We start from the raw sequence: 27,863 nt of genomic DNA, 5'->3' as shown, positions 1-27,863 counted from the left end.
GGTCACATCTGCGTTCCACAGCGCGCAGGCTACACGGAAGTGCCTGGGTGGGAAGGAGCGAGCCGCGCACTTACAGTCAGGGGACTTGGCCTGGGCGCTGACGGCCTCAGGGATCCCAGAGTCGCTGTGTTCCTGGGCGAAGCTCGGTCGCTGTCCTCGCCCGGGCTTAGAGCGTTTCCAGGTGAGGAAACCGACACAGTTACCAGCAAATTGCGGATTCGTGCCGCCTGCCGCCAAGCCAGTACTGAGGCAGGAGGAGGTAAGCAGTGTTAAAAAAAAAAAAAATTTTTTTTTTTTCCAAGCAGTAGGAGGGCTTTATTGAACACCAGTATTCAAGAGACAGAGAGGGTTAAATTGCTCTCAAATTCTTTCTAAACCTGGAGGACTAATTGGAGAGTTTTTATAGGGGAAGAGTCAGAGTTTAGAGGTTTTCGGGAATGCTGGTTTTTCTGTGAGGTAGACACGATGATTAAGTGGTCAATAATTGAAGTCCTGCCAAGCCTCTTCATGCCATCCTGGTTTCTGTAACAGGATGGATCTAGACTTTGTTCGGCCTACTCGGTTTTGTGTTATTTCTTCCCTGGGAGAGGAACACAGTTGAATCAGCAATTAAAAATAGATGACCTAATTTTTCTTTAAATAAACTCTCCTGAGACAGATTCCAGAGCAAGTAATTACGTTTCAAAGACTAGCTTATACAGTTATATTGAAACATTAGAAAATATATTCTCTCTACTTCAATACTAAAACGCTAAAGAAAATATGTTTTCTCTACTTCATTAGCACACATCTCTGGAGGGCCTGCATCCAATCTGCTGCCAACTCTTCAGAGTAAGTGTGACCCCCGACTTTGCAGAGCAGGAAGCCAACCGGGCCTCCCTTTGTGCAGACTCCAGGATTCTTTGCAGAAGTCTCCACCGTTTTTTGTCTCAAGCTGCTGACACCAACTCAGCTTCCTCCTTCAGGAAGCCTGGAATCATCTCTCCCCAGGCAGCCTCCACCCTGCAGGGTGTGCTTTTGTGGATGGGTGGGTGGGTGGGTGCGGGTTTATACGTCGTATCTGCTCCCGCTTGTGGACTTTGGAGGCCTGGTAGTGCACGGATGTCTGGCTGTGGACATCCCAGCCGCCACCTTTCCCGCTGGCCACGGGAGTCGGCCTTCTCCAGGTAAGGTGCAGAGCTGGGAGCCCCGCGGCCCCCAAGCCCAGCCTGTGCCCTCCTGCCCGTGCCCTGGCCTGCTCAATGGTGCAGGCAGGCCTCTCTGCCCCTTCCTCAGACCTAGGCTGTCGGGAAGGACAAGGTGAGTGCTCAGGAAAGCAAGCCCAGCCAACTTGAGGATGACCCCAGAGAAGACTTCTTGGAGCAGAATTTAACTGAGGAGACCCCCAGGGTTTCTGTGCCCTGGCTGTCCACCCATCTTTTGGTGTGTGGGGGGTAAATTGGCGAGGAATTATAATACAATAACTCATATTTTATTGAACTTTCACCACGAGCCAGGATTTCTTCTAAGTAAGTGGTTTATCTATTTTAACTCATATATATATAAAATTGTACTTTAGATAAAGGTTTACAGAACAAACTAACTTCTCATTATGCAGTTAGTACACATTGTTTTACGACAGTGGTTAACAACCCCACGACATGTCAACATTGTCCCTTCTCCAGCTTAGGTTCCCTATTACCAGCTTTCCTGTCCCCTCCTGTCTTCTAGTCCTTGCCCCAGGGCTGGTGTGCCCCTTTAGTCCCGTTTTGTTTTATGGGCCTGTCTAATCTTCAGCTGAAGGGTGAACCTCAGGAGTGACTTCATTACTGAGCTAGAAGGCTGTCCGGGGGCCATATTCTCTGGGTTTCTTCAGTCTCTGTCGGCCCAATAAGCCTGGTCTTTTTTTGTGAGTTAGAATTTTGTTCTGTATTTTTCTCCAGCTCTGTCTGGAGGGATCTATTGTGATTCCTGTCAGAGCAGTCGGTGGTGGTAGCCGGGCACCATCTACTTGTACTGGACTCAGTCTGGTGGAGGCTGGGGTAGTTGTGGTCCATTAGTTCTTTGGACTAATCTTTCCCTTATATCTTTAGTTTTCTTCTTTCTCCCTTGCTCCGGAGGGGGTGAAACCAGTGGAGTATCTTAGATGGCTGCTTATGGTCTCTTAAGACCCCAAATGCTACTCACCAAAGTAGAATGTAGAACGTTTTCCTTATAAACTATGTTATGCCAGTTGAGCTAGATGGTCCCCGAGACCATGGTCCCCACATCCCTCAGCCCAGCTATTCAGTCACTCAGGGTAACTCACATATTTGTGTCTTCACAACTCTCGTATGAGGTAGGGTTATCTCCGCCCTCTGCCCCCTCCAAGCAGCTGAGGAAAACAGGCTTACAATAGAGAAGGAGCTCGCATCTGCTCAGAATGAGACCCCCCCTCTCTTTTGTCTGGCCTTCGCTCTCCCTCCCTCCATCCAGAGTGAAGGGGGGGGCCCTGGAGCTCTCCCTGGGGTGCCTGCACTTGCAGACACCCACCACCCCCTCCTTCTCCTCAGTCCTTATCCACCATTTGCTCCAGCCCACCAGATAATCTCATCCTGCCCTTTATGTACACCAGTCCCCACAAGACCCCCAGAACTCCCAGGCCAAGATCTGCTGTAACTCAGAACATTTTAACCTGACCTATAGAAATCGAGGCTGCAAGAATGGAAAATGAACGTTGGTGACCCCTTAGATTACAGAATGAAAAACTTTCACAATAGTTAAGCAAGCTAAAGCAGCCATAAGTTAAAGTCATACAAAAGTAGCAAGCTCAGCCCCTGGCACATAATAGGTCCTTAGCTGATTTTACTTGTTGAAATGATTGTCTGCACACATGTTACAAATAGTAAGGGGCACAGGTGTTAAGTACATAAACGTAAAAAGGGGGGCAGCTACGGAAGGGGGAGTCTATGAGGCTTCCAACTCTTTGCTAATGCTTGGTGCTGTAGAAAGTCCTTGAGGAGGCCTGTTCATTGAGCGCCTTTGTCTTTTTTGCAGATGTCCACCCTCCCTCAGAAGGAATCCAGGGCATCTACTGCCTGTCCAGGCCCAGCCTCCACACAGGACCTGGGAAGTAGCTGTGACAATGGTCCAGAAAGAGAATGCTCCAGAAAACCAGACCAGAAGCTCTATGCAGTGGGCGATGCCAGTGCCATATTCTCCTCTGGCAGCTCCTACCTGTCCTCTCGAGGCAGTATCATTAAGTGGTTCTGGGACTCAGCCCAGGAGGGCTACAGGACCTACCACATGGATAAGTATGATGAGGACAAGAATCCCAGTGTGAGTGAAGCCTCCCTTCCCCTGGGCCCCAGGAGAGGAGCATAGGGTGGGGTACCTTACCTTGGCCAATAGGACAGCCCCCAGCTTATTCTTGTCAGGTTACCATTATGGCCCTCTGGTCCCTGACCTCCCTACCTTGGCCAATAGGAAAGCCCCCAGCTTGCTCTTGCCAGGTTGGCATTATCCAAGAGGGCCTCTGACTTAGTTCAAAGAGTTGATTGGCTGGGTCAGAAAATGGCCCATTTATAATAAAGGGGGCCCCACGTGTTTCAGGGCAGAATTGTGCTCTATAGGATTTTCATGGCTGTGACCTTTTGGACTCAGAACACCAGGACTGCCTCCAAGGTGCCTCTGGGTGGGTTTCAACAGCCAACCTTTCAGTTAGTAGCCCTGCTCTTAACCATCTGTGCCACCTAGGGACTCCCTAGAATACTTAAGATTAAATGAGATCAAATATGTAAGGTTATTAGCACAGTGCTTGGCATATAATATATTCAGTAAATGGTAGCCGCTGTTATTATTCACATTATCTGTGCAGATTATTATAAGTTATTACTAGTAACAGTAATAATACCTGTAGAGGTCAGATAGAGATCACAAATAATCCTTTTGCAATCTTTATTTGTTGAGCATCTATCAGGGGCTGGGTGCTGTTCTAGGTGCCGGGGTTACAGTGGTGAACAAAAAGTTCCCGTCCTCATGGGGTTTGTATTCTAGTGGGAGAGACAGACAGGGAACAGAAAAAAGTTTTTAATATGTGGTAACAAGTGCTGTAGAGAAAAATAAAGCAGGATAAAGACGACAGAGAATGATGCGATGGGCTGGGGATGTTGCCATTGTATGTAAGATGTTTACACAGGCTACTTTAATAAGGTGACATTTGAGAAGAGACCTGAAAAAAGTGAGTGAGTATATTATCTAACTATTGCTGTGTAACAAATTACTCCAAATTTTAGCAGCTTAAAACAACAAACATTTCACGTTTTCTGGGGTTCAGCAATCCAAGTGGGTGCCTCAGGCTTAAGATCTTTCGAGAAGTTGTAGTCAAGTTAGGGCTATGGTCTCATCTGAAAACTTCACTTGATGGGTGGGCAGAGGCCTCAGTCCCACACCACATGGACCTCTCCACACAACTGTTTCATGACATGGCAGCTGAATTCTCCCAGGGTAAGCAATCGAAGAAAGAGAGAGTATGAGTAACCTAGATGGAAGCTACAGCCTTAAAAGTTTCTGAAGTGACATCCCATCATGTCTACCGTATTTTATTTGTTAAAAGGGAGGCAATGAGGCCAGTTCACACTCATTGGGAGAGGATTACACAAGGGGTGAATACCAGGAAGTGGGGATCATTGGGAGCCATCTTAGAGGCTCCCACAGGAGTGAGCCATGCGGCTATCTGGGAAAAGAGGATTCCTGGCAGAGGGATCAGCAAGTGCAAAGGCTCCAGGATGGAGCCATGATTGCTGAGTTCAAGGCCAGCGAGGGGGCCGGTGTAGCTGGAGTGAGGCGAGCAAGGGAGACTGGCAAGAGATGTGGTCAGAAGGGTAATGGGAAAGAGGCAGTAATGTACCCTGTAGGGTCTTACAGGCCATGGTGAGCCTTCTGATTTTAGATGAAGGTGGGAAGCGTTCAGAGGAGGAGCAACAGGGTCTGATTTAGGTTTTAAAAAGTTGACTTGGGCTGCTGGACTGGGCAAGAGAGGAAGTAGGAAAGCTATTGCTATAATGTAGACACGAAATTACGGTGGCTTGCATCAGGGTCTTAGTGAAGAATGAGAAATGGTTGGATTCTGAGTATATTTTGAAGGTAGGGCCAACAGGGATGGCAGATGTATTGGTTGTGGGTGGTGAAACCCACCAGTTTGCTCCCCAGGTGGCGTGAAGGAGCACTACCTTATATTTATCATGAGTCTTAGCTTATTTAAGCTATATTTTTCATCCTTCTTCCTTCACACCCTCCAGTAACTCAGGAGTTGGCTGTGCGTGAGGCCAGCACTGAGTCTCTCTGGGGACTCTGTAAGGAATGACTTGGGCTATTTACCTTGCAGCCTTCCTCACCTGTGAGAATAAATGACTATGGGGTAAGGATCAAGGTGTGTGATGTTACATGGGGCTCCTGGGGGAGCATTTACACGGACACAGGGATCTCATCTTGATCTACATTCACCCTTGTTTCTGTTCCTGCCAGAACGCCAGTTTACCTTGTACAGTCTGTCACCCTGTAGACACGTATCAGTCCTACTAAACGACTTGAGAGATACAGTGATGTCTCGAGCATTCACTGGACCTTCAGGGGGCTTACCATCTGGTAGGGGAGCTAAAGCATGTACATCGGTCCCTGTGACCTGGGGCAGGAACTGACCAGCACTCTAAGGAGGCTGGTAGGGACAGATAAGTGCTTTGGGGTCCCAAAGAAGAAAAGATTTCTCCTGAGCGGGGTTTTGGGGAAGGCTTTCTGGAGGAGATGGTATTTGAACAGAACTTTAGAAATGGAAAGATAGGGTCAAGTTGCCGAGTGGAGGGCACAACTTGAACAAAGATGGGAATTGTGGTTGCAAGGGCAGGGTATCAGAGAGCTCCTCCACTTTGCTGCCTGGGTGGGTTCCTTGGACCTATCAGTGGCACCAGTCCACCATGCTCACGCTGTCTCTGTGCCTCTTGTCTCCAGGGCATCATTAACTTGGGTACCAGTGAGAATAAACTCTGCTTTGACCTGCTGTCCAGGCGGGTAAGTTGTGGTGCGCCTCAGGTAGCATCACCAACTCCAAGAGGCAGTCTTCCCTTGGAATTCCCCAGAATCCTTCCGCCGCAAGAGCCTATGGCTTGCCTCAGTCGGCCTGGCCTGAGAGTCAAGAGACCCAGGTTCCAGATCTGCCTTGGGGCAACATTCTTTGTGATCTTGGGCAAGTCAGTTCCCCACTCTGTTTCTTCATCTCTCTGTGCTCTTTCCTCTTCAGTCCCTCAAGCTGTCTGCATCCCTGCTCTCAGGGGGGAAACACACAGTGGTGTGCTGCTCAGTGTTTAACAACTGGCTCTCGAGGGGGAAAAAAAGCCTGGATGTGAAGCTTTTGCCAATTTCTGTAGTGTAAATACCCCCACCATGGCGCCAATTTCAAACCACTGATGTGACATTACTGCACATGTAGCTAGGAAGACAGGCACAGTAGCCACCATTATGTAGAATTCCCACCACACGGACATAATAGATGTCAGTACCCTCAAGGGCATAGATAATGGTAAAACCCACTAACGTAATTAGGAGGCAATGATTTTCGAGTACTTACTACTTTTGGTGGCGTAGTGGTTAAGAGCTACAGCTGCTAACCAAAAGGTTGGCAGTTCAGATCCACCACGCACTCCCTGGAGACTTTATGGGGCAGCTCTGCTCTGTCCTTTGGGGTCGCTATGAGTCGGTAATCGACTCGTCGGCAGTGAGTTTGGTTTTTTGTTTTATAATTTACTTAATTGTAAGTTTATATGGTTTAATTTTTTTTTTTAATGGCTGCTTTTAACACAGCTTGCAAAGTTCCTGAAAATTTAATTATCAGCTTTCATGAGCTGGTGTGAGCCAGCTTTAGCAGACTACTGGAAATACCTGATAATTGTGCCTCCCAAGACCTTGTTGTCAGAGTCTGGGTTTGTAGAGGGAGCCATCCTTAACCAAAAAGGACACATTGCCAAAGGTGGAAATTCAAGCACCGACAGGAAGGGACTGTGGAGAATGGGTTTTTAATGCCTCTTCTACCGAAAGTCCTGTGTGGTGCAAACGATTAAACGCTCAACTACTACCCCAAAGGTTGGAGGCTCGAGTTCTCCCAAAGGCACGTTGGAAGAAAGGCCTGACAACCTACTTCCAAAAAATCAGCCGTTGAAAACCTTGTGGATCACAGTTCTACGCTGGCACATATGGGGTCACTGTGAATTGGAACCGACCTGACAGCAGCTGGTTTGAAGAGGGCAGTGGTGGCTCAGTGGTAGAATTCTTGCCTTGGTGCGGGAGACCTGGGTTTGAGTCCTGGCCTATACAGTTCATACAGCCACCACCTGTCTGTCATTGGAGGCTTATGTGTTGCTATGATGCTGAATAGGTTTCAGCAGAGCTTCCAGACTAAGACTAGGAAGAAAGACCTGGTATCTCCTTCTGAAAGTCAGCCAGTGAAAACCCCATATCAAAACCATCCGATGCTGCTGTGCATGGGGTTGCCACGAGTTGGGGCTGACTCCAACGGCTGCTAATGACAACATTCTACCTAAAGCCAGCTCTTCCCTCGAAGGCAGCACAGTGCTGTCCAATAGAAATAAAATGTGAGCCACATATATCATTTTAAATTTGCTGTTAAGAAAGAAAGTAAACAAAACTTGTAAAATTACTTTCAATAATACCTTTAATTTAGCCCAGCAGATCTAAAATATTGCTATTTAAAGTAATCAATATGTTGTTGTTGTTAGGTGCCGACGAGTCGGTTCTGACTCATAGCGACCCTATGCACAACAGAACGAAACACTGCCCGGTCCTGCGCCGTCCTTACAATCGTTGTTATGCTTGAGCTCCTTGTTGCAGCCACTGTGTCAATCCACCTCGTTGAGGGTCTTCCTCTTTTCCTCTGACCCTGTACTCTGCCAAGCATGATGTCCTTCTCCAGAGACTGATCCCTCCTGACAACATGTCCAAACTATGTAAGACTCAGTCTCATCATCCTTGCCTCTAAGGAGCATTCTGGCCGCACTTCTTCCAAGACAGATTTGTTTGTTCTTCTGGCAGTCCATGGTATATTCAATATTCTTCACCAACACCACAATTCAAAGGCATCAGCTCTTCTTCGGTCTTCCTTATTCATTGTCCAGCTTTCACATGCATATGATGTGGTTGAAAATACTATGGCTTGGATCAGGCACACCTTAGTCTTCAGGGTGACATACAAAATATTAATAAGCTATTTTATATACTTTTTCATACCAAGTCTTCAAAATTTAATATGTCCCAATTCAGACTACCCCCACGTGTCTGTCAGTTTGTCGTACTGTGGGGGCTTATGTGTTGCTGTGATGCTGGAAGCTATGCCACCAGTATTCAGATACCAGCAGGGTCACCCATGGAGGACAGGTTTCAGCTGAGCTTCCAGACTAAGACAGACTAGGAAGAAGGACCCGGCAGTCTACTTCTGAAAAGCATTGGCCAGTGAAAGCCTTATGAATAGCAGCGGAACATTGTCTGATATAGTGCTGGAAGATGAGCCCCCCCGGGTTGGAAGGCACTCAAAACATGACTGGGGAAGAGCTGCCTCCTCAAAGTAGAGTCGACCTTAATGACGTGGATGGAGTAAAGCTTTCAGGACCTTCATCTGCTGATGTGGCACGATTCAAAATGAGAAGAAACAGCTGCAAACATCCATTAATAATCAGAACCTGGAACATATGAAGTATGAATCTAGGAAAATTGGAAATCGTCAAAAATGAAATGGAACACATAAACATCGATATCCTAGGCATTAGTGAGCTGAAATGGACTGGTATTGGCCATTTTGAATTGGACAATCATATTGTCTACTATGCTGGGAATGACAACTCGAAGAGGATGAATGGTATTGCATTCATCGTCAAAAAGAACGTTTCAAGATCTATCCTGAAGTACAATGCAGTCAGTGGCAAGATAATATCCATACGCCTACAAGGAAGACCAGTTAATACGACTATTATTCAAATTTACGCACCAACCACTAGGGCGAAAGATGAAGAAATAGAAGATTTTTATCAGCTGCTGCAGTCTGAAATTGATCAAACATGCAATCAAGATGCATTGATAATTACTGGCAATTGGAACGCGAAAGTTGGAAACCAAGAAGGATCAGTAGTTGGAAAATATGGCCTTGGTGATAGAAACAATGCTGGAGATCGAATGATAGAATTTTGCAAGACCAACGACTTTGTTGCAAATACCTTCTTTCACCAACATGAACGGTGACTATACACATGGACCTTGCCAGATGGAATGCACAGAAATCAAATTGACTACATCTGTGGAAAGAGACGATGGAAAAGCTCAATATCATCAGTCAGAACAAGGCCAGGGGCTGACTGTGGAACAGACCGTCAATTGCTCATATGCAAGTTCAAGCTGAAACTGAAGAAAATCAGAGCAAGTCCACGAGAGCCAAAATATGACCTTGAGTATATCCCACCTGAATTTAGAGACCATCTCAAGAATAGATTTGACGTACTGAACACTACTGACTGGAGACCAGACGAGTTGTAGAATGACATCAAGGACATCATCCATGAAGAAAGCAAGAGGTCACTGAAAAGACAGGAAAGAAAGAAAAGACGAAGGTGGATGTCAGAGGAGACTCTGAAACTTGCTCTTGAGCGTTGAGCAGCTAAAGCAAAAGGAAGAATTCATGAAGTAAAAGAACTGAACAGAAGATTTCAAAGGGCCTCTCGAGAAGACAAAATAAAGTATTATAATGACACGTGCAAAGAGCTGGAGATGGAAAACCAAAACGGAAGAACATGCTCGGCGTTTCTCAAGCTGAAAGAACTGAAGAAAAAATTCAAGCCTCGAGTTGCCATAGTGAAGGATTCCACGGGGAAAACATTAAATGATGCAGGAAGCATCAAAAAAAGATGGAAGGAATACACAGAGTCATTATACCAAAAAGAATTAGTCCATATCCAACCATTTCAAGAGGTAGCATATGATCAGGAACCGATGGTACTGAAGGAAGAAGTCCAAGCTGCTCTGAAGGCATTGGCGAAAAACAAGGCTCCAGGAATTGATGGAATATCAATTGAGATGTTTCAACAAACAGATGCAGCGCTGGAGGTGCTCACTTGTCTATGCCAAGAAATATGGAAGACAGCTTCCTGGCCAACTGATTGGAAGAGATCCATATTTATGCCTATTCCCAAGAAAGGTGATCCAACCGAATGTGGAGATTATAGAACAATATCATTAATATCACACGCAAGCAAAATTCTGCTGAAGATCATTCAAAAATGGCTGCAGCAGTATATCGACAGGAAGCTGCCAGAAATTCAGGCCGGTTTCAGAAGAGGACGTGGAACCAGGGATATCATTGCTGATGTCAGATGGATCCTGGCTGAAAGCAGAGAATACCAGAAGGATGTTTACCTGTGTTTTATTGATTATGCAAAGGCATTCGACTGTGTGGATCATAACAAACTATGGATAACAATGTGAAGAGTGGGAATTCCAGAACACTTAATTGTGCTCATGAGGAACCTTTACATAGATCAAGAGGCAGTTGTTTGGACAGAACAAGGGGATACTGATTGGTTTAAAGTCAGGAAAGGTGTGCGTCAGGGTTGTATTCTTTCACCATACCTATTTAATCTGTATGCTGAGCAAATAATCTGAGAAGCTGGACTATATGAGGAAGAACGGGGCATCAAGATTGGAGGAAGACTCATTAACAACCTGCGTTATGCAGATGACACAACCTTGCTTGCTGAAAGTGAAGAGGACTTGAAGCACTTGCTAATGAAGATCAAAGACCACAGCCTTCAGTATGGATTACACCTCAACATAAAGAAAACAAAAATCCTCAGAACTGGACCAATGAGCAACACCATGATAAACGGAGAAAAGGTTGAAGTTGTCAAGGATTTCATTTTACTTGGATCCACAATCAACAGCCATGGAAGCAGCCAGCAGTCAAGAAATCAAAAGACGCATTGCACTGGGCAAATCTGCTGCAAAGGACCTCTTCAAAGTGTTGAAGAGCAAAGTCGTCACCCTGAAGACTAAGGTGCGCCTGACCCAAGCCATGATATTTTCAATCACATCGTATGCATGTGAAAGCTGGACAATGAATAAGGAAGACTGAAGAAGAATTGACGCCTTTGAATTGTGGTGTTGGCGAAGAGTATTGAATATACCATGGACTGCCAAAAGAACGAACAAATCTGTCTTAGAAGAAGTACAACCAGAATGCTCCTTAGAAGCAAGGATGGTGAGACTGCATCTTACATACTTTGGGCATATTGTCAGGAGGGATCAGTCCCTGGAGAAGGACATCATGCTTGGCAGAGTACAGGGTCAGAGGAAAAGAGGAAGACCCTCAATGAGGTAGATTGACACAGTGGCTTCAACGATGAGCTCAAGCATAACAACGATTGTAAGGATGGCGCAGGACCGGGCAGTGTTGCGTTCTGTTGTGCATAGGGTCACTATGAGTTGGAACCAACTCCACAGCACCTAACAAGAACAACAACAATTCAGACTAGCGACATTTCAGACACTCAACAGCCACGTATGGCTAGCGGCTACCACATTGGACAGTGCAGCTCTGAAGGATGAGGGGAGAGAGAGAGAGCTGGAACCAGTTATAAGTGGTTGATGACCTTTCTTTATTTTGGGTTTCACTGCCCAAGGCCTTTCCTTGACATTGCCCCTGTGGTGCCCTTGGCCCAGCACCTGGTCAGAGAAGGGTTGTTCTAGAAACCCGCACATTTTCCAAAGTATAACGTTGAGCGGAGCCTGCAGGAGGACAGTGCCCTGAGTCCCTAGAGAAGTTGGAGCCAGGACTGTGGTGATGGCGCTCAATTCCAGGGCCTCTACCATTACCCTGCAGTAGCACAGTCTCCCATCACTACCTCTGCGAATCTGCCCCTCTGATTTTTTTAAGGTGGGAGTGTTGTATAAAAGAGCATTGGATTAGAGTAAAAAAATTGGGTATTTGTCTCCGCTCTGCCACTTGCTAGCTCTATGACCTTGACTGACTCGCTTCAGAGCCTCAGTTTCCTCATCTGTAAAATGGGTTGAGAATGCTGTACCTGTGCTGCCCCTCTCATAGTTTCTCAGACAAGCAGACTGTGCTCTTGGCTGGGTGGGACTGTAGGGGGTGCCAGTGTTACCAGATGTAAGGCTGTTGGCCTTGGTGGAAAGTGCTGTATGGATGTCACTGGCGGTGCAACGCTCATGCCCTGCTCTCTTCTCTCTGTCCCCAGCTGAGTCAGAGTGACATGCTGCAGATAGAGCCGTCCTTGCTGCAGTATGCTGACTGGAGGGGGCACCAGTTGTAAGTAGTGATACAGGCCAGTGACTCTCAAACAGGGGGCGTTTGGCAATGTCTAGAGACATTTTTGGTTGTCACAACTGGGAAGGTGGGTACTGCTAACATTTAGTGGGTAGAGTCAAGAGATACTGCTCAACCCCCTACAATGCACAGGACAACCCTCCACAACAAAGAATTATCCAGACCAAAATGGCCTAGTGCCGGGGTAAGAAAGCCTGGTCCTGGACACCTGGGGCTCGTGGGGTCTCCTGGAACATCTGCAGTGAACTAGCGCCTCCTGCCAGCCCACCCAGCTCAGGTGTCCCTAGCTTGGTTTCCTTGACTGTGGGTGTGAGGCATGGGGAGGGCCTTCAGGCGAGGAGTCTTTGTCCTGTTTTATCTGTAGCTTTAGGAGCTTTAGGGGATCCAGAATCAGGTTTAGGCTTTTCCCAATGATTTTTTAAGATGGGAGGTGGGAAATAATGCTAACAGTTTCTGTTTATTGAGCACTTACTATAGGCCAGACATTGTTCTAGGGACTTAGTGGTGGAGCAGGACTTGATCTCAAGACTGACTCCAAAGTACATGTTGTTAATAGTAATTAGGAGAGAAGGCCCTGGAGTCAGACTACTGGGTTTGAATGTGGACTCTGCCACTTAGCAGCAAGTGACTTCATCCCTTTGAACCTCGGTTTCTTCATCTGTAAAATGGGAATAATAATAAATTGTAGTTGCATCACAGGGTTATTATGAAGGTTAAATGAGTAAAATTCTCTATAAACAACACCTGCGTAAGGACTGCTTAATAAATATTAGCAATAATAACTATAATATTATCATTGTAATAACGTTTTATTATTGTTTTATTTATCATTATTAGCTAGGGCTACGGATAGAGAATCACTTTCGATATTCTTAAAGTCTCCTAATTTGTTGGGGTTGGGTGTCCTAGAGCTACTGAGGATGCAGGTTTCAGTGCACGTGGGTGAAGAAGGGTCGGGAGGTGGCTGCTGAGGAATGAAGGCACCCCCTGACCACACCCTCCTCATAGAACTGGGGGAAGGTGATAGAAGCTCCTTGAAGAGTCAACAAAGGAGCTTTGGGATGGACTAAGTGTCGAGGGGCCCTTGGCAAGCACTGACTGTCTGTCTGCTTCTCTCTAGCCTCCGGGAGGAATTGGCCAAGTTCCTATCTTTTTACTGCAAGAGCCCGGCACCCCTCAAACCAGAGAACGTGAGTACCCCCCTCCTCTGCTCTTCCCTGCTCTGACACCCCACCTCCCCGACTTTTGGCTGGCCTAGGATGAGGTGGGGTTGGGTGCTGCCTTTCACTTAGTTTTGTTTTGTTTCAAGGCAGGATTGAGAATACCTCTTTCCTCCTTCTTCCTAATCCAAGGCATTTAGAGTCTAGATAAATTTCTGCCTCACTTTGTCCCCCTTTGCCCCCACATGTCCAGGCGAGACTCACAGAGTGACCAGCTCCCCTCTCATTGTCCAGTAGCTCTACAGCAAGGTCCATACTCAGGAGCTTGGCTGGCAGTCAGGAGGGGCCTTTGGGTACCTGGCGGACACCGAGGAGGGACTACCTGACCTCCCCTTGTGTCATCCTTGGACAGAGATTGTGGGTCCTTGCTCCCTCCTGGGACAGGTTCATCTTTGTCCCCTGGATGTTTTGCCCTCAGGTGGTTGTTCTGAATGGCTCCACCTCCCTCTTCTCTGCCCTGGCCACAGTCCTGTGTGAGGCAGGGGGTAAGTAGACTCTGGGGCCTGCACTCTGTCTGGAGCGTACCCACTGCCTGGCCCTGAGGGCTGATTCAGAATCCTTTTGGCTATAATACAACACCAGAGTAATCGGGGTACGAAGAAGTGGCTCAACAGGACACCAGGGGTCGGCAGTTCCAGGGAGGTTAATGTGATGGCAAGTTCTGGACTGTCACTCCGTGATTATCTTGGCTTACCTTCATGGTCACATGTGGCTGTCACATCCTCACATGACAGCATTGTCGCACAGCAGGAAGAAAGGAATGAGGTTGTGCCTTGTCTGTTTCTTTTTTGTCAGGGGTGGGATAGAGTCTCTCAGAAGAGTCCCAGCAGAACTCCTCTTACGTCTTTCTGGTCAGAACTGACTCATAAGCCCATTCCCAAAGCAGTCCCTGGCAAGGGGGTTCAGGAGAACCATGGTTGGCTAAACCAAGCTTGGTTCATGCCCTCCAGTTGGAGGAGGCCCCCTTCCTTGGAAATATTGTTGGTCATATGTGAAGGATATGATGTCCTCTTAGCCAGGAAGAACATTGGACTGGCTGCTGAGTAGGAAGCCAGCAAGTCTGCCTCAAGAGCCCTGGTAGTCTTAACAACCGATAATGGTCAGGGGTTATTGGTTGCAAGGAACAAAGGTCCACTCACGCTAGCCCAACTAATAATGATAATATTAGTAATTCTGATTGACCACATACTGCATTCCAGGTACTGCTCTAAGGCTTTATGTATAGCATGTCACTGAATCCTCACAACACCTCTGTGAGGTGGGTTCTGTGGTTATCCCCATTTCACAGATCAGGAGGTTACGTAACTTGTCGAAGTCACACAGTGAGCAGGTAGTAACCAGAATTTGAACCCTAAAAGGAAGACTCATTGTAAGGATATAATAGGTGATTTCATACCCATTTAAGAGTAGGATCAAGGTCACACTCTCAGTCTCTCATGGGGTGTACAGTCTCACACTCCCCCCACTCTTTTTTGCCCTTTCTCTGGACCATCCTCAGCTCTCATCTGGCTCAGAGTAGCTGCCCCAGCACCAGCTCCACAAGGCCCCTCCATTCAAATGAGCATTGTCATCCCACAGAGTCTCTATGCTTCTTAGATCAAAGTCTTGGGAGAGAAGAGAGGATGGGTTTCTAGCCAGCCAGTGGATTGGCTCCACTGGGTCATGTGTCCATCTCTGGCCTGATTCCTGTGGCTGCCCCTTCCACACCTGTGGACTGGGCTAAAGGGAGATTAGGGAGGGAGGGCAGCTTGACCTATGCATCCTCTTCAGAACTGGAGGAACGTCTTATCTCCATGTTAGAGTAGATCTTGGAGGTCACTTCATCCAATCCTCCTGTCCAAAGCTAGATTTCCTTGTATGACTGTCTTAGTCAGTTAGTGCCGCTATAACAGAAATACCGCAAGTGGATGGCTTTAACAAAGAGAAAATTATTCTCTCATTGTCTACTAGGCTATAAGTCCAAATTCAGGGCATCAGCTCCAGGGGAAGGCTTTCTGTCTCTGTCAGCTCTGGAGGAAGGTCCTTGTCGTCAGTCTTCCCTTGGTCTAGGAGCATCGCAGTGCAGGAAACTCATGTCCAAAGGATGCGCTCTGCTCCTGGCACTGCTTCCTTGGTGGTCTGAGGTCCCCTACTCTCTGCTTGCTTCCCTTTCCTTTTTATCTTTTGAGAGATAAAAGGTGCTGTAGGCCACACCCCAGGGAAACTCCCTTTACCTTGGGTCAGGGATGTGGCCAGAGCAAGGGTGTTACATCCCACCCTAATCCTCCTAAACATAAAATTACAATGATAAAATGGAGAACAGCCACAGAATACTGGGAATCATGGTCTAATCAATTTAATATACACATTTTGGAGGGGACATAATTCAATCCATGACAGTGACCAATCCCCAAATAGTCACAGCATTTCATGTGAATACTCCCAGGGATGGGGAATTCAGCCCTCCTGAAGCAGTACCTTCTCTCTTTGGGCAGTTCTGTGTCATCAGGTTTTTCTATTTGTGGAGCTCAGATTATCACTTCACAGCTTTTACTCACTGGTCCCAGTTCTGTCCTTGGAGCCATGCAGCATGTTGAGGGCTTCAAAAGAATGCTTTAAGCCTCACTTTCCTCACTCATCTGTGAAATAAAGATAATAGTACCTATTTCACAGAGTAATTGTGACGATCAGATGAGATACAATGCAAATACATGTTTAGCACAGTTCTCAACTTGTAGTAACCCAGCCAGCCAACCCACTGCCGTGGAGTCGATTCTGACTCATAGTGACCCAAAGGACAGAGTAGAACTGCCCCATAGAGTTTCCAAGGAGTGCCTGGTGGATTCGAACTGCCAACCTCTTGGTTAGCAGCCGTAGCATTTAACTACTATGCCACCAGGGTTTCCAGTACAATAAATGCTAGCTATTCATTGTTAAAAAAGAAACTGATCTCAGTGGATCCTAGCTTTAGGAAGAGTTTTGGGAGCTGGGGGAGACCTGCTGTTGAGGGAGAGAGCATGCCCCAAATGCTCCCCAAGGATATTGGAAACTAGGAGAAGCCTCAGGGCCAGTGGACGGGAATCTTGGGGTGTCGTGGCTGGAAGATGACAGGCCCTGGCCTATTCCTGCCCCCAGAGGCTTTCCTGATCCCTACCCCTTACTATGGAGCCATCACAGAGCACGTCTATGTCTATGGCAAAGTCCGACTGGTCTATGTCTATCTGGACAGTAAGGTAAGAGTTCCTGGGATTCCAGGTGGGACCTGGGCCTTTCTGTAGGCCGAGTGTCCTGCACTTGACTTTGAGGTTGGATGTGGGAGAAGTCTATGCTGAGGGCTCTGGGGTTGCAGGTGAAAGGGGAGTGGAGCCTTCTGTTGTCTGCTAGTTCAGTTCCCAGAAGATTCCCAAGATCCAGGCTTTGAGATCCCTGGGGTCCATGTAGAAACCAAGGGACAGCCCCAGGAGCCTATACCCAAATAGTTGGGAGGGGGTGGAGGTGGATTATACCTCAGATGGAAGTCCTGGGACCCCAATCAGAGGAGCCTTCGGACCTCTGCCAGAAGCCTGAGAGTGATAAGCGTGGCCTGACTTGACCAGGCAGGAGAGAATGGCGCTGTGAGGGAGTGACCCCACCTCTGTTTTTCCAGAGATTGTTGTAAGGGGGCTGGGATGGGAGAGGTGGAGAGAGGCCTGAGAGTTCAGGCTTATTGGATCAGTTAATTGGGCTGGTGGCTCTGGGGTCTTTTTCCAGGTCACCGGGCCAGACACACGCCCCTTCCAGCTCACAGTGGAGAAACTGGAAATAGCCCTGCAAGGAGCTCATTCTGAGGTCTGGGGGCAAAGCCAAGGCCAAGGCTGGGAGTGGGTGGGTCTGAGCAGGGTGTGTAACCTTCCTCCTGTGACTAATCTCCTCCTGGGAGTCAGGCTGGTAGCCCGTGGTGGGGGCGGGGGAGCGGGCTGGTAGCATGGGACCATTTTAGAGGTCAGGAAGGACCCTCCCCATGGAGGGTCTTCCCAAGAGAGAAGGGCCCTTAAACCTCAAACCACCCCCTTACTCTCCTTGCCTCCCCCCCACCCCACCCCCACACTCTGCCTGATTCTAACTGAGAAGGTCAAGCATGGAGCTCGGGAGTCTGTGTTTCCATGGGACCCCCAGGTGATATTTGAGGAGGTGGTCTATGGACCTCACTTTGAGGGGCTCTGTGGCCTTCTGAAGAGTCCCTGGGTGGTGTGAACAGTTAATATGCTTGGCTGCTAAGTGAAAGGTTGGTGGTTCAAGTCTACCCAGGGGTACTTCAGAAGAAAGACCTGGCAATCTACTTCTGAAACTTCAGCCATTGAAAACCCTATGGAGCACAGTTCTCCTCTGACACATGGTGTTAGCATGAGTTGGTGTCAACTCGACGGCAAGTGGTTTGGTTTTTGGTGGTGCAGTGGTTAAGAGCTACGGCTGCTAACCAAAAGGTCGGCAGTTTGAATCCACCAGGCGCTCCTTGGAAACCCTCTGGGGCAGTTCTACTCTGTCCTATAGGGTCACTATGAGTCAGAATCAACTTGATGGCAATGGGTTTTAAAGAAAGGCGGAGACCAGTACTCCAGTGGTTCCTTTTTAGTCCACTTTCCAAAAATCCTTCTACTTAATTTGCTTCCTTGGTCATTAAAACTGTACGCATTCACAGGAGGAAATTTGGAAAGTACAAACACCCCTCCTATAATCCCATAACCAGAGATAACCTCTACTGGGATTTGAGCCTGTTCCTTCCCCCCGCACCCCCTCCCCCCACCCCCGCCGGCTTTGTTCTGTGTGTTTGTCTCCTTTTCATAGTTGACACGAGGCTGCAAGTGTAATTCTGGGTCCTACTTGTTGGCCTCTTGTTGTGTCATGAAAGTACACGGCCCCTTTCCCTGGGAGCCCATCCAGCTACCTGCCTCACCTTGTGGAACTCTGTGGCCCTGGCCTTCAGGAGAAGCTAAGGGTTTCCTGCCCCACTAATGGTTTCAGGGTGTGAAGGTCAAAGGCCTCATCCTTATCAACCCCCAGAACCCTCTGGGTGACATCTACTCACCAGGAGAGCTTCAAGAGTACCTGGAATTTGCCAAGAGGTGAGGCACCCACCCCACATCCCCACATATGTCTGGGCAGATCAGGGTTCTGATGTGGGCTTTCGTGGCAGGTCCTTAGGCCACCTTTCCCCTACTGCAGGCAACCACCAGCTTTGGCCCCCCCGGAAGGAGCCCTGGTAGCACAGTGGTTAAGAGCTCAGGCTGCTAACCAAAAGGTAGGCAGTTCGAATCTACCAGCTGCTCCCTGGAAACTCTATGGGGCAGTTCTACTCTGTTCTGTAGGGTCACTAGAAGTCCGAATTGACTTGACAGCAATGGGTTTTTTTTTTTTTTTTTGGTTTGGCAGTACAGTGAGGAGGTGGGCCTTTATGGATGCTGATTCGTGAGAGAATCTAGACGGTTATTCTGTTTCTTTTTGTAGCAATAAAAAAAAAAATTTTTTTTTTTTTTAATTTTTTTTTTTTTTTTTTTTAAATAGCTCTCATTTATTGTACACTCTGCAGGGGCTAGGCATCACACTAAGCATGCTACATGCTATATCTCATTTAATACTTACAGGAACCCTATTGGTATAAAAAACAAACCTGTTGCCGTCCAGTCAATTCTGATTCATAGTGACCCTACAGGTCAGAGTAGAACTGCCTCATAGGGTTTCCAAGGAGCAGCTGATGGATTCATGTTGCCGACCTTTTGGTTAGCAGCCGAGCTCTTAACCACTGTGCCACCAGGGCTCCCCTATTGGTGTAAAACCAAACCAAACCCATTGCCGTCGAGTCAATTCCGACTCATAGCGACCCTAAAGGACAAAGTAGAACTGCCCGATAGAGTTCCCAAGGAGCACCTGGCGGATTTGAACTGCCGAGCTCTTGGGTAGCAGCTGTAGCACTTAACCACTATGCCACCATGGTTTCCCCCTATTGCTATAGATACTTTATTATCCCCATTTTACAGGTGAGAAAACAGGGGCTTAGAGTGGTCAAGTGAACACATGCACCTGCGCCTGGCCACATGGCTAGTGAAAGGTAGAGCCGGACTTGAATCAGCAGGGTCTGGAGCCCGTGTACTTAACTGTGCCCCTCGTGGAGGTACCCAATGGCTCCACCTCTCCCCTCCAGCTCTTTAAAAGCTCCACTGTCATCTACTTTGTATATATGTGAGAAAATAGATGAAAGATGGGTGTTCCTGGAAAAGCCAAGTTTGGCAACCTGGGCTAGACCTCTGGATTTCTGACCTGCTGCCTCCCCACGTGGGAGCGCATCATGCTGTCTGAAGCAAGCCCTCTCCTCCCCACCACCTGCCCCCAGGCACAAGCTGCACGTGGTTATGGACGAGGTCTACATGCTGTCTGTGTTTGAGGAGTCGGCTGCCTACAGCAGTGTCCTGGGCCTAGAAAGGTGAGGCCTCTGCAGCCCCTTCTCTCCCACTGTGCCCTGCCCCTCTGTGGCCTGCCCTAGGGCAATTCTTCTTCCACTGGGCTGATCCTGCTGCTGGTCCTCAGATCCCCTAGTGAGAAGGTGGGAGGGTTGGACTAGATCAATGATTTTCAAAATTCACCTTAGTGTCCTAGTGCTGTATAACAGAAATACCATAAGTGGGTGGATTTAAAGAACAGAGATTTATCTTCTCATAGTTCTGGAGGCTAAAAGTCCAAATCGGGGTCTCGACCATGGCCATTCCTTCTGTGAATCTCTCTCCTAGTTCTGGTGTCTTCTGGTAATCCTTGCAGTTCCCTTGCTTGTAGACGAGCCTCACGTGGCATCTGTCTTCCCCCGTGTGCGTCTCTCTGTCTGTTCTGGTCTTTTTATAACTCAGAAGTGATTAAGTTTAGGATCCACCCTACACTGATGTGACCTCAACTGTTCGATTACATTAGATTGCATTGTGGAATACGTTATACCACATCCTATCATATTCATTGCATTACAGAAGGTAATCTGCTCTAGACTAGTGTTTGGCCAAGCCACTGGGAATGATAGCCTAGTCAAGTTAGCACATAAAATTAACCATCATAAAATTGTTCTGTGGAGTTTCTGAGAGCTCCAAGGAGGGGCCTTAGGATTCCTTGGGAGGCGGTTGGATGGGTGGGAAGCTGGTCTCCTTTGCTGTTTCTTTCACCCCCAGAGAAGCTCCAGTTTCTTTCATTCATTTATTCATTGTGTGCCAAGCCCTTCTAGCTACTTAAGCATTGGATTTAGTTTGGGCAATAGAATTTGTGGCCAAACACATTTGGAAACACTTGGACCAGCCCATCTCTGAAGTCCCTTAAAAATCTGATGTACAGGGATTTTAACAGTTTCTGAAGTTTGTTCAGAACTTTCAACACTGCAGAGTACTTTCCTTTGGTTCTCTCGTCTAATCCTCAGAAAACTCTGCAAAGTAGAAAGAGCATATAACATTACTTTCATTTGTTTGTGGCTTAGGAAAGCAAGACAGAGAAAATAGTGACTAGTCCATGTCCTCGGTTAGTCATTTAAAAAGTTATTTATGAGCATCTGTTGTGCACCAAGCACTGTGTTAGGTGTTGGGGGTACAAAAATGAACAAGAAAGGTATAGGCCTTTCCTATGTGGCACTCTTATTTCTAGCCAGAATAAAACTTTTAGTAGCTAAATACACAGTTAGTCATTCGTTTAGGGCCATGATAAGTGCTTAAAAGAAGTCTGAGCATATATTTTATGAGACCACTGTTACAAGAACTCAAGAAAAGGTTTAAACACAGAAGAAAACATTCTTTGATGGTTATGAGGATGGGGAGGGAGGGAGAGGGGAATTCATTAACTAGGTAGTAGACAAGAATTAGGTGAAGGGAAGGACAACACAATACAGGGGAAGTCAGTACACTGGACTAAACCAAAAGCTAAGAAGTTCCCAGATTACACCCAAACACATCAAGGGACAGTGTAGCAGGGGCAGGGATCTGGGGACCATGGTTTCAGGGGACATATAGGTCAATTGGCATAACAAAGTTTATTGAGAAAATGTTCTGCTTCCCACTTTGGTGAGTGGCGTCTGGGGTCTTAAAACCTAGCGAGCGGCCATCTAAGATGCATCAGTTGGTCCCAACCCACCTGGAACAAAGGAGAATGAACACCAAAGACACAAAATATTAGTCCAAAAGACAAAAGGGGCCACGTAAACCAGAGACTCCATCAGCTTGAGACCAGAAGAACTAGATGGTGCCTGGCTACGACCAATGACTGCCCTGACAGGGAACACAGCAGAGAGTCCCTGATGGAGCAGGAGAAAAGTGGGGTGTAGAATTCAAATTCTAGTAAAAGACCAGACTTAATGGTCTGACTGATACTGGAGGGAGCCCAGAGGACATGGTCCCCAGACTCTCTGTTAACCCAGAACTAAAACCATTCCCGAAGCCAACTCTTCAAAGATCAGACTGGACTATAAGGCATAAAATGACACTCTTGAAGAGTATGTTTTTTAGTTCAAGTAGATACTAAATGGGCAGCTCCTGTCCGCAGGTAAGATGAGAAGGCAGAAAGGGATAGGAGCTGGTTGAGTGGACATGGGAAGTCTGGAATGGAAAGGAGGAATGTGGGGTCTCATTATAGGGAGAGCAACTAGGGTCACATAACAACATGTGTATAAATTTTTGTATAAGAAACTAACTTGACCTGTAAACTTTCACCTAAAGCACACACACAAAAAATAACAATAAAAATGGTGAGCTCAGGAGGTGACACTTGATCTGGCTCAGAGGCAGGCAAACTGTAAAGGGCCAGATGGTAAATATTTTATTCTTTGTAGGCCATTGTAGCACAAAGGGAGCCATAGACGATTTGTAAATGAATGAGTGTGGTTGTGTTCCAATAAAACTTTATTTACAAAAACAAGCAGTGGGCTGTATTTGGCCTGCAGGCTATAGTTTGCTGACCCCCATTCTAAAGGATACATAAGAATTGGCGATTCAGATCATTCATCATCTCATTTGTTCAGCTAACATGTAATGAGCTGTCTGTGTTCATGCACTGTGCTCCCTGCAGGCTGCCGGACCCCCAGAGGACCCACGTGATGTGGAGCACCAGCAAGGTGAGTTCCTGGCTGGCCACAGGGGGTGTCAGGGAGGTAGGAGGGCACAGAGGTGGGTGGAACTGGCTTCCTCCGGGGAGGACTGGCCACTCCCTAGAGTGCCTTCCTCTTGCAGGACTTCGGGATGTCTGGGGTCCGCTTTGGCACGCTGTACACAGAAAACCAGGATGTGGCCGTTGCTGTGGCTACCCTCTGCTGCTACCACGGCCTCAGTGGCTTGGTCCAGTACCAGCTGGCACAGCTGCTCCGGGACCATGGTGACTGCCTGGGTCTGGTGACCTGAAATGGGAGCGGGGGTTGTAGTCAGTCTGGCCAGGGTGCGGGATTGGCCAAAAATCGGGGCTGCTTCTTCCATGAGAAGAATTCAGGGTGGTATCTGAGAGTGCAGGCTCTTGGCCCAGACTGGGCTCATATCCTCCTTGGTCCCTGCCTGGCTGTGTGGCACATTACTTCACCTCCTCGAATCTTGGTTTCCTCATCTGTAAAACAGGGACCATAGTGTTGCTTGTCTTGTAGAGTTATTGTGATTTGTAATATAATTAGGATAGACCTGGCATAATAGGCACTTGGTCAACGTGAACTCATTATAAGCTGTGAGCACATGAAGGCTGGGAGCAGGAGCTACTGAGGAAAAACTATATCTCTCTCCATACTTAACTATTCTGTTCTTAGGTTCAGGCAGTGAGTTTAGATAGCCAAGATTGCTTATAATTGCTACTACTTACTGAGTTCATCTAGGTGTCTCTAATATATCTCATCTCACACTCCCCAAATCCTAGGAGGCAGGTATTCCTGATTTCCCTACTATTTTACATATGAGGAAAATGTTGTTGCTGTTAGTCACGTTTGAGTCGGCTCCAACTCTCGGCCCTCTTATGTATAACAGAATGAAATGTTGCCCAGTCCTGTGCCATCTTCGTGATCACTGGTGTGTCACTGGTGTGGCTGTTGTGTCAATTCATCTGGTTGAGGGTTTCCCTCACTTTTGCTGACCCTCTCCCAACCAGGGTGTCCTTTTCTCGCAATTGGTCTTTTGTGACAACATGTCCAAAGTAAGCGAGGAGGTGGAACTCTCATACATTCTGCTGGGAATGTAAAATGCTACAACCACTTTGGGAAGCAATTTGGAAGATTCATATAAAGTTAAACACACCCTTACCAAATGACTGAGTAATTCCATTTCTAGAGAAATAAAAACTTATGGTCACACAAGAACCTGTGCCCGAATTATAGCCACTCTCTTTGGAATCAACCCAGATGTCCTTTAATAGGTGACTGGATAAACAAACTGTGGTACACCCACAAAGTGGAATACTTCTCTGCAATAAAATCCATGACAACATAAATTGATCACACAGGTGTTGTGCTGAGTGAAAGAAGCCAGTCTCAAAAGGCTTTACAGTCCCATTTCTATGACATTCAGGAAAAGGAAAAACCATAGTGACAGAGGACAGATCAGTGGTTATTCGGAGTTAGGGGGAGGGGACAACGCGGGGGATAAAGGAACTGTTCAGTATCCCGATAGTGGTGGTGGTTACGCAAATCTACACATGCGTTTTGGAAACCCTGGTGGTGTAGTGGTTAAGACCTCCTGCTGCTAACCAAAAGGTCAGCGGTTCCGATCCACCAGGCGCTCCTTGGAAACCCTGTGGAGGCAGTTCTGTTCTGTCTTGTAGGGTAGCTATGAGTTGGAATTGACTCGATGGCAGTAGGTTTGTTTTTTTTTTTTTGAGACACATGTTAAAATTTATAGATCTATATACCCAAAAAAAGGGTAGTAGTGGTTCAGTGGTGAAATTCTTGCCTTCCATGCAGTAGACCTGGGTTCCATTCCCGGCCAACGCACCTCAAGCACAGCTACCACTCGTCTGTCAGTGGAGGCCTGTGTGTTGCTGTGATGCTGAAATGTTTCAGCGGAGCTTCCAAACCAAAACAGACCAGGAAGAATGGCCTGGCGATCTGCTTCCAAAAAATCAGCCAATGAATCAGCCAGTGAAAACCCTATGGCCCACAGCAGTCCAATGCCATTGTGCATGGGGTCGCCATGAGTTGGGCTGAGTAGACAGCAGCCAACATTAACAATACACACACACAAAAGGCAATGAGATTAGAGAGAAAAAGTTGTCCAAGGCCACACACCTTGTCAATGACTGGTGGCATCTGAACCTCAGCTGATGTGACTTTCAAGCTGGTGTGACTTTCAAGCATGTGACTTTCTGCATCCTGGGGGACTTTGGCCTTCTGAATGGAACACAGGACCGAGAGCTGTCAAGACCAAGTCTCTGAATTTAAGGTGCTTTGCACCAAAAGGAGTCTTGGTGGCACAGTGGTTAAGAGCTCAGGCTGCTAACCAAAAGGTTGGCAGTTTGAATCCACCAGCCACTCCTTGAAAACTCTATGGGGCAGTTCTGCTCTGTCCTATAGGGTCACTATGAGTCTGAATCAATGGCAATGGGTTTTTTGGTTTTCACCAAATACTAAGCTTTTCCCTCCATCAACCAGTTATACAAAAAAAAGGAAAAAACAAATCTGTTGCTGTCTAGTTGATTCCAACTCATAATAACCCTGTAGGACCAAGGAGCCCTGGTGGCACATGGTTAAAGTGAGTGATGCTCCCACCAGTGGCTCTGTGGGAGAACAATGTGGCAGTCTGTTTTTGTAGAGATTTACAGCCTTGGAAACCCCATGGGGTCGCTATGAGTTGGCACTGACTCCATGGCAGTGGGTTTTGGAATCTTTACAGGAGCAGGTTGCCACATCTTTCTCCCATGGAGTGGCTGGTGGGTTCGAGCCACCGGCTTTTCAGTTAGTAGCCAAGCTCTTAATCACTGCATTAACAAGACTCTTTTAACCAGCTTTAGGAGGGGCTCAGTCTTGGAAGCTTGTGGCCTTTTTTTTTTTCAAATTTTAGGCCAACGCGTTGGAGGATTGATGGGAGATTTATCTTTTGGTTTCCCTTTTACCCAATCAGACTGGATCAACCAAGTGTACCTGCCGGAAAACCATGCCCGGCTCAAGGCTGCCCACACGTATGTCTCCAAGGAGCTCAGGGCCCTGAGGATCCCCTTCCTGAATCGTGGGGCAGGCTTCTTCATCTGGGCTGACCTGAGAAAGGTAATGCAGGTGAAGGTGGAGACTGAGAGGCAATTCTAAGCCTTCATCCAACAGGTGGGGGGCGGGGGGGCGGTGCAGAGCCTGCTGCAGTCTCAGCTGCATCCCGAGCGCCTTCCATCCTCCCAGTACCTGTCCAAGGGCACCTTTGAGGAGGAAATGCTGCTCTGGCGCCGCTTTTTGGACAACAAGGTGCTGCTGTCCTCCGGCAAGGCCTTTGAGTGTATAGAGCCTGGCTGGTTTCGCTTCATCTTCGCAGACAACGCCCACCAGCTTCGCCTGGGTGAGCTGTCCACCTTCCCAGCCCAGCTTCTCACTGCGCCCTTCATCCTGCCCTCCTTCTTCTGGCCCAGCAGACCCACCCATTCGGCCATCAGTGCTGACCGGGCCTTCATGTCCCCTTTCCAGGAATGCAGAGGGTCCGGCAGGTGCTCGAGGGCAAATCCCAGGTGGCAGAAGACCCCCCTTCCTCTCAGACCCAGGAGCCCAGCAGCCAGCCCCGGTGAACTGGTTGTGGACTTGTGGCCGGAGGGCCTGGCCGCCACTACTGGCCTAGGCATCCAAGGCTGTGGGAGGCTGATTGTGGAAGAGCCATTTGACAGGAGGATGCCTGACTTAGCCTGACTCCTGAAGAGGAAGAGCTGTTTCTGGCCTCTTTCTGTGGCTGTGTGAGACTCCTTAAGCTGTGTTTGAACCCCCCCCCCATTAAACCCTACAGGGGGGACCTAGAAGCCTCTGTTGTGAGTAATCTGCAGAACAGAGGAGTCGTGACTGCTCCTAACTAACCACAGCCCTCGGCCCCCTGAGGATGTGAAAGGGAAATAAACAACCTGTACCTGCTTTTTGATAGCTCCTTCATCCCTCATTCTTTATTGCCAAGGAAACCAGCTGAAGGAAGAGCACATACAAGAGAGAATATGCCTAAAAAATAAAAAGGAGTGATAATTTTTAGGCTCCAAGGGGAATGGATTTAATTCTGTGTGTTCAGACTGTCCTCCCCGGACCTAGGACACAGGGCCCCAGAGCACACAGGAACCTGTGTGGCCTCGGTCCAGGATGAAGCGAACAGAACCCAGGTGGGAGTCAGGAGCCCCTCCATCTTCCCCCTGTTCCTGGAAAGAAGCCATCTTCACTGGTGTCCCCAAAGCAGAGTGACCTCACAAAGACTTGAGGGGAGAGTCTGGGCCAGGAACCCTGATCTGAGGCTGCTGAGTGGCCAAGCTGCCCAAAGCTGGCCTTCTCACCCTAAGACTACAAAGGAAGGGCCGCCGACCCCATCTCCAAGGGTGCTTTGGCTCAGAGCCCAAATGAAAGCTCTGTGACACAAACTTAGAGCTGTGTGTGAGGACTCTTCTTAGGTACTAACACTCCTGCTTGGAAAACTCTTTCTCTCCTTGTTCCACCTTTAAAGATAATGTCAGTGAAATCAGTGTTTCTGTACTGTAGATCTTGCCATTTTGGCTTAGGATTGGTTCCTTCCTGCTTTCATTCATTCATTCATACTCTCTCCCTCTCTTTTACTGGACACCATCTACACACCAGACAGTATGCTGGGTAATTCACATGCATGATTTCTAACTCCACAGTAATCCTGGGGGGCTGCCATTATTATCCCTGCTTTGCAAACGAGGAAACTGAGTCTCAGAGAGATTGGACGATATTCTAAAGGTCATATAAATAAAAAGGAGCAGATTCAAAGTGTGCTTGGTTTGATTCAAAGTCCTGTGCTCTTTCTACTTTGGCAAACCAAGTCCAAGTAGGACTCTCGGACTTTGTAGTCCTGAGAGCCAGACTTTATGTTGTCATCTTCATCATTCTTTTTTTTACATCATTGGCTAAGTAGCAATCCTTTCTACTCCCATATCTAGGAAGGGACAGTATCAGGATTCGTTTTACTGAAATGCCTTCAGCTTTTATGCAGGGTCAGTATAAGCTTTTATAGGGGGTTCTGGGTGGTACAAATGGTTAAGTGTTTGACTGATAACCAAAAGGTTGGCAGTTTGAACCTACCCAGAGACGCCTCAGAAGAAAGGCCTGGCAATCTGCTTCCAGAAGTTCATAGCCTTGAAAACCCCGCGGAGCGCAGTTCTACTCT

General features: G+C 47.6%; 1 protein-coding gene across 1 annotated transcript; it reads left to right on the top strand.

Annotated features, from left to right (window-relative positions):
* Positions 1–33: 33 nt before the first annotated feature.
* On the top strand, positions 34–27,469 carry ACCS (1-aminocyclopropane-1-carboxylate synthase homolog (inactive)). The gene is made up of 16 exons (XM_010592113.3): positions 34–259; positions 784–831; positions 3,016–3,297; positions 5,965–6,024; positions 12,264–12,334; positions 13,473–13,542; positions 13,991–14,057; positions 16,687–16,784; positions 17,302–17,379; positions 18,553–18,653; positions 19,919–20,008; positions 22,612–22,657; positions 22,773–22,914; positions 25,629–25,771; positions 25,898–26,051; positions 26,177–27,469. Exons 3-16 carry the CDS (start codon positions 3,016–3,018, stop codon positions 26,272–26,274), a joined length of 1,500 nt encoding a protein of 499 aa, XP_010590415.1. The 5' UTR covers positions 34–259; positions 784–831; the 3' UTR covers positions 26,275–27,469.
* The last annotated feature ends 394 nt before the right edge of the window (positions 27,470–27,863 follow it).

This window comes from Loxodonta africana, chromosome 7 (genome assembly GCF_030014295.1).
Source record: "Loxodonta africana isolate mLoxAfr1 chromosome 7, mLoxAfr1.hap2, whole genome shotgun sequence".
In the NCBI taxonomy this organism is placed as follows: domain Eukaryota; kingdom Metazoa; phylum Chordata; class Mammalia; order Proboscidea; family Elephantidae; genus Loxodonta; species Loxodonta africana.
The sequence above is the reverse complement of the archived record's forward strand: the minus strand, read 5'-3'. Positions and strand labels throughout refer to the sequence as shown.

Coding starts and splice junctions, on each gene's coding strand:
- ACCS (XM_010592113.3), top strand. CDS start 3,016: ATGTCCACCCTCCCTCAGAAGGAATCCAGGGCATCTACTGCCTGTCCA. Junction 13,543..13,990: donor CACCCCTCAAACCAGAGAAC/GTGAGTACCCCC, acceptor TTTTGCCCTCAG/GTGGTTGTTCTGAATGGCTC. Junction 16,785..17,301: donor ATGTCTATCTGGACAGTAAG/GTAAGAGTTCCT, acceptor GTCTTTTTCCAG/GTCACCGGGCCAGACACACG.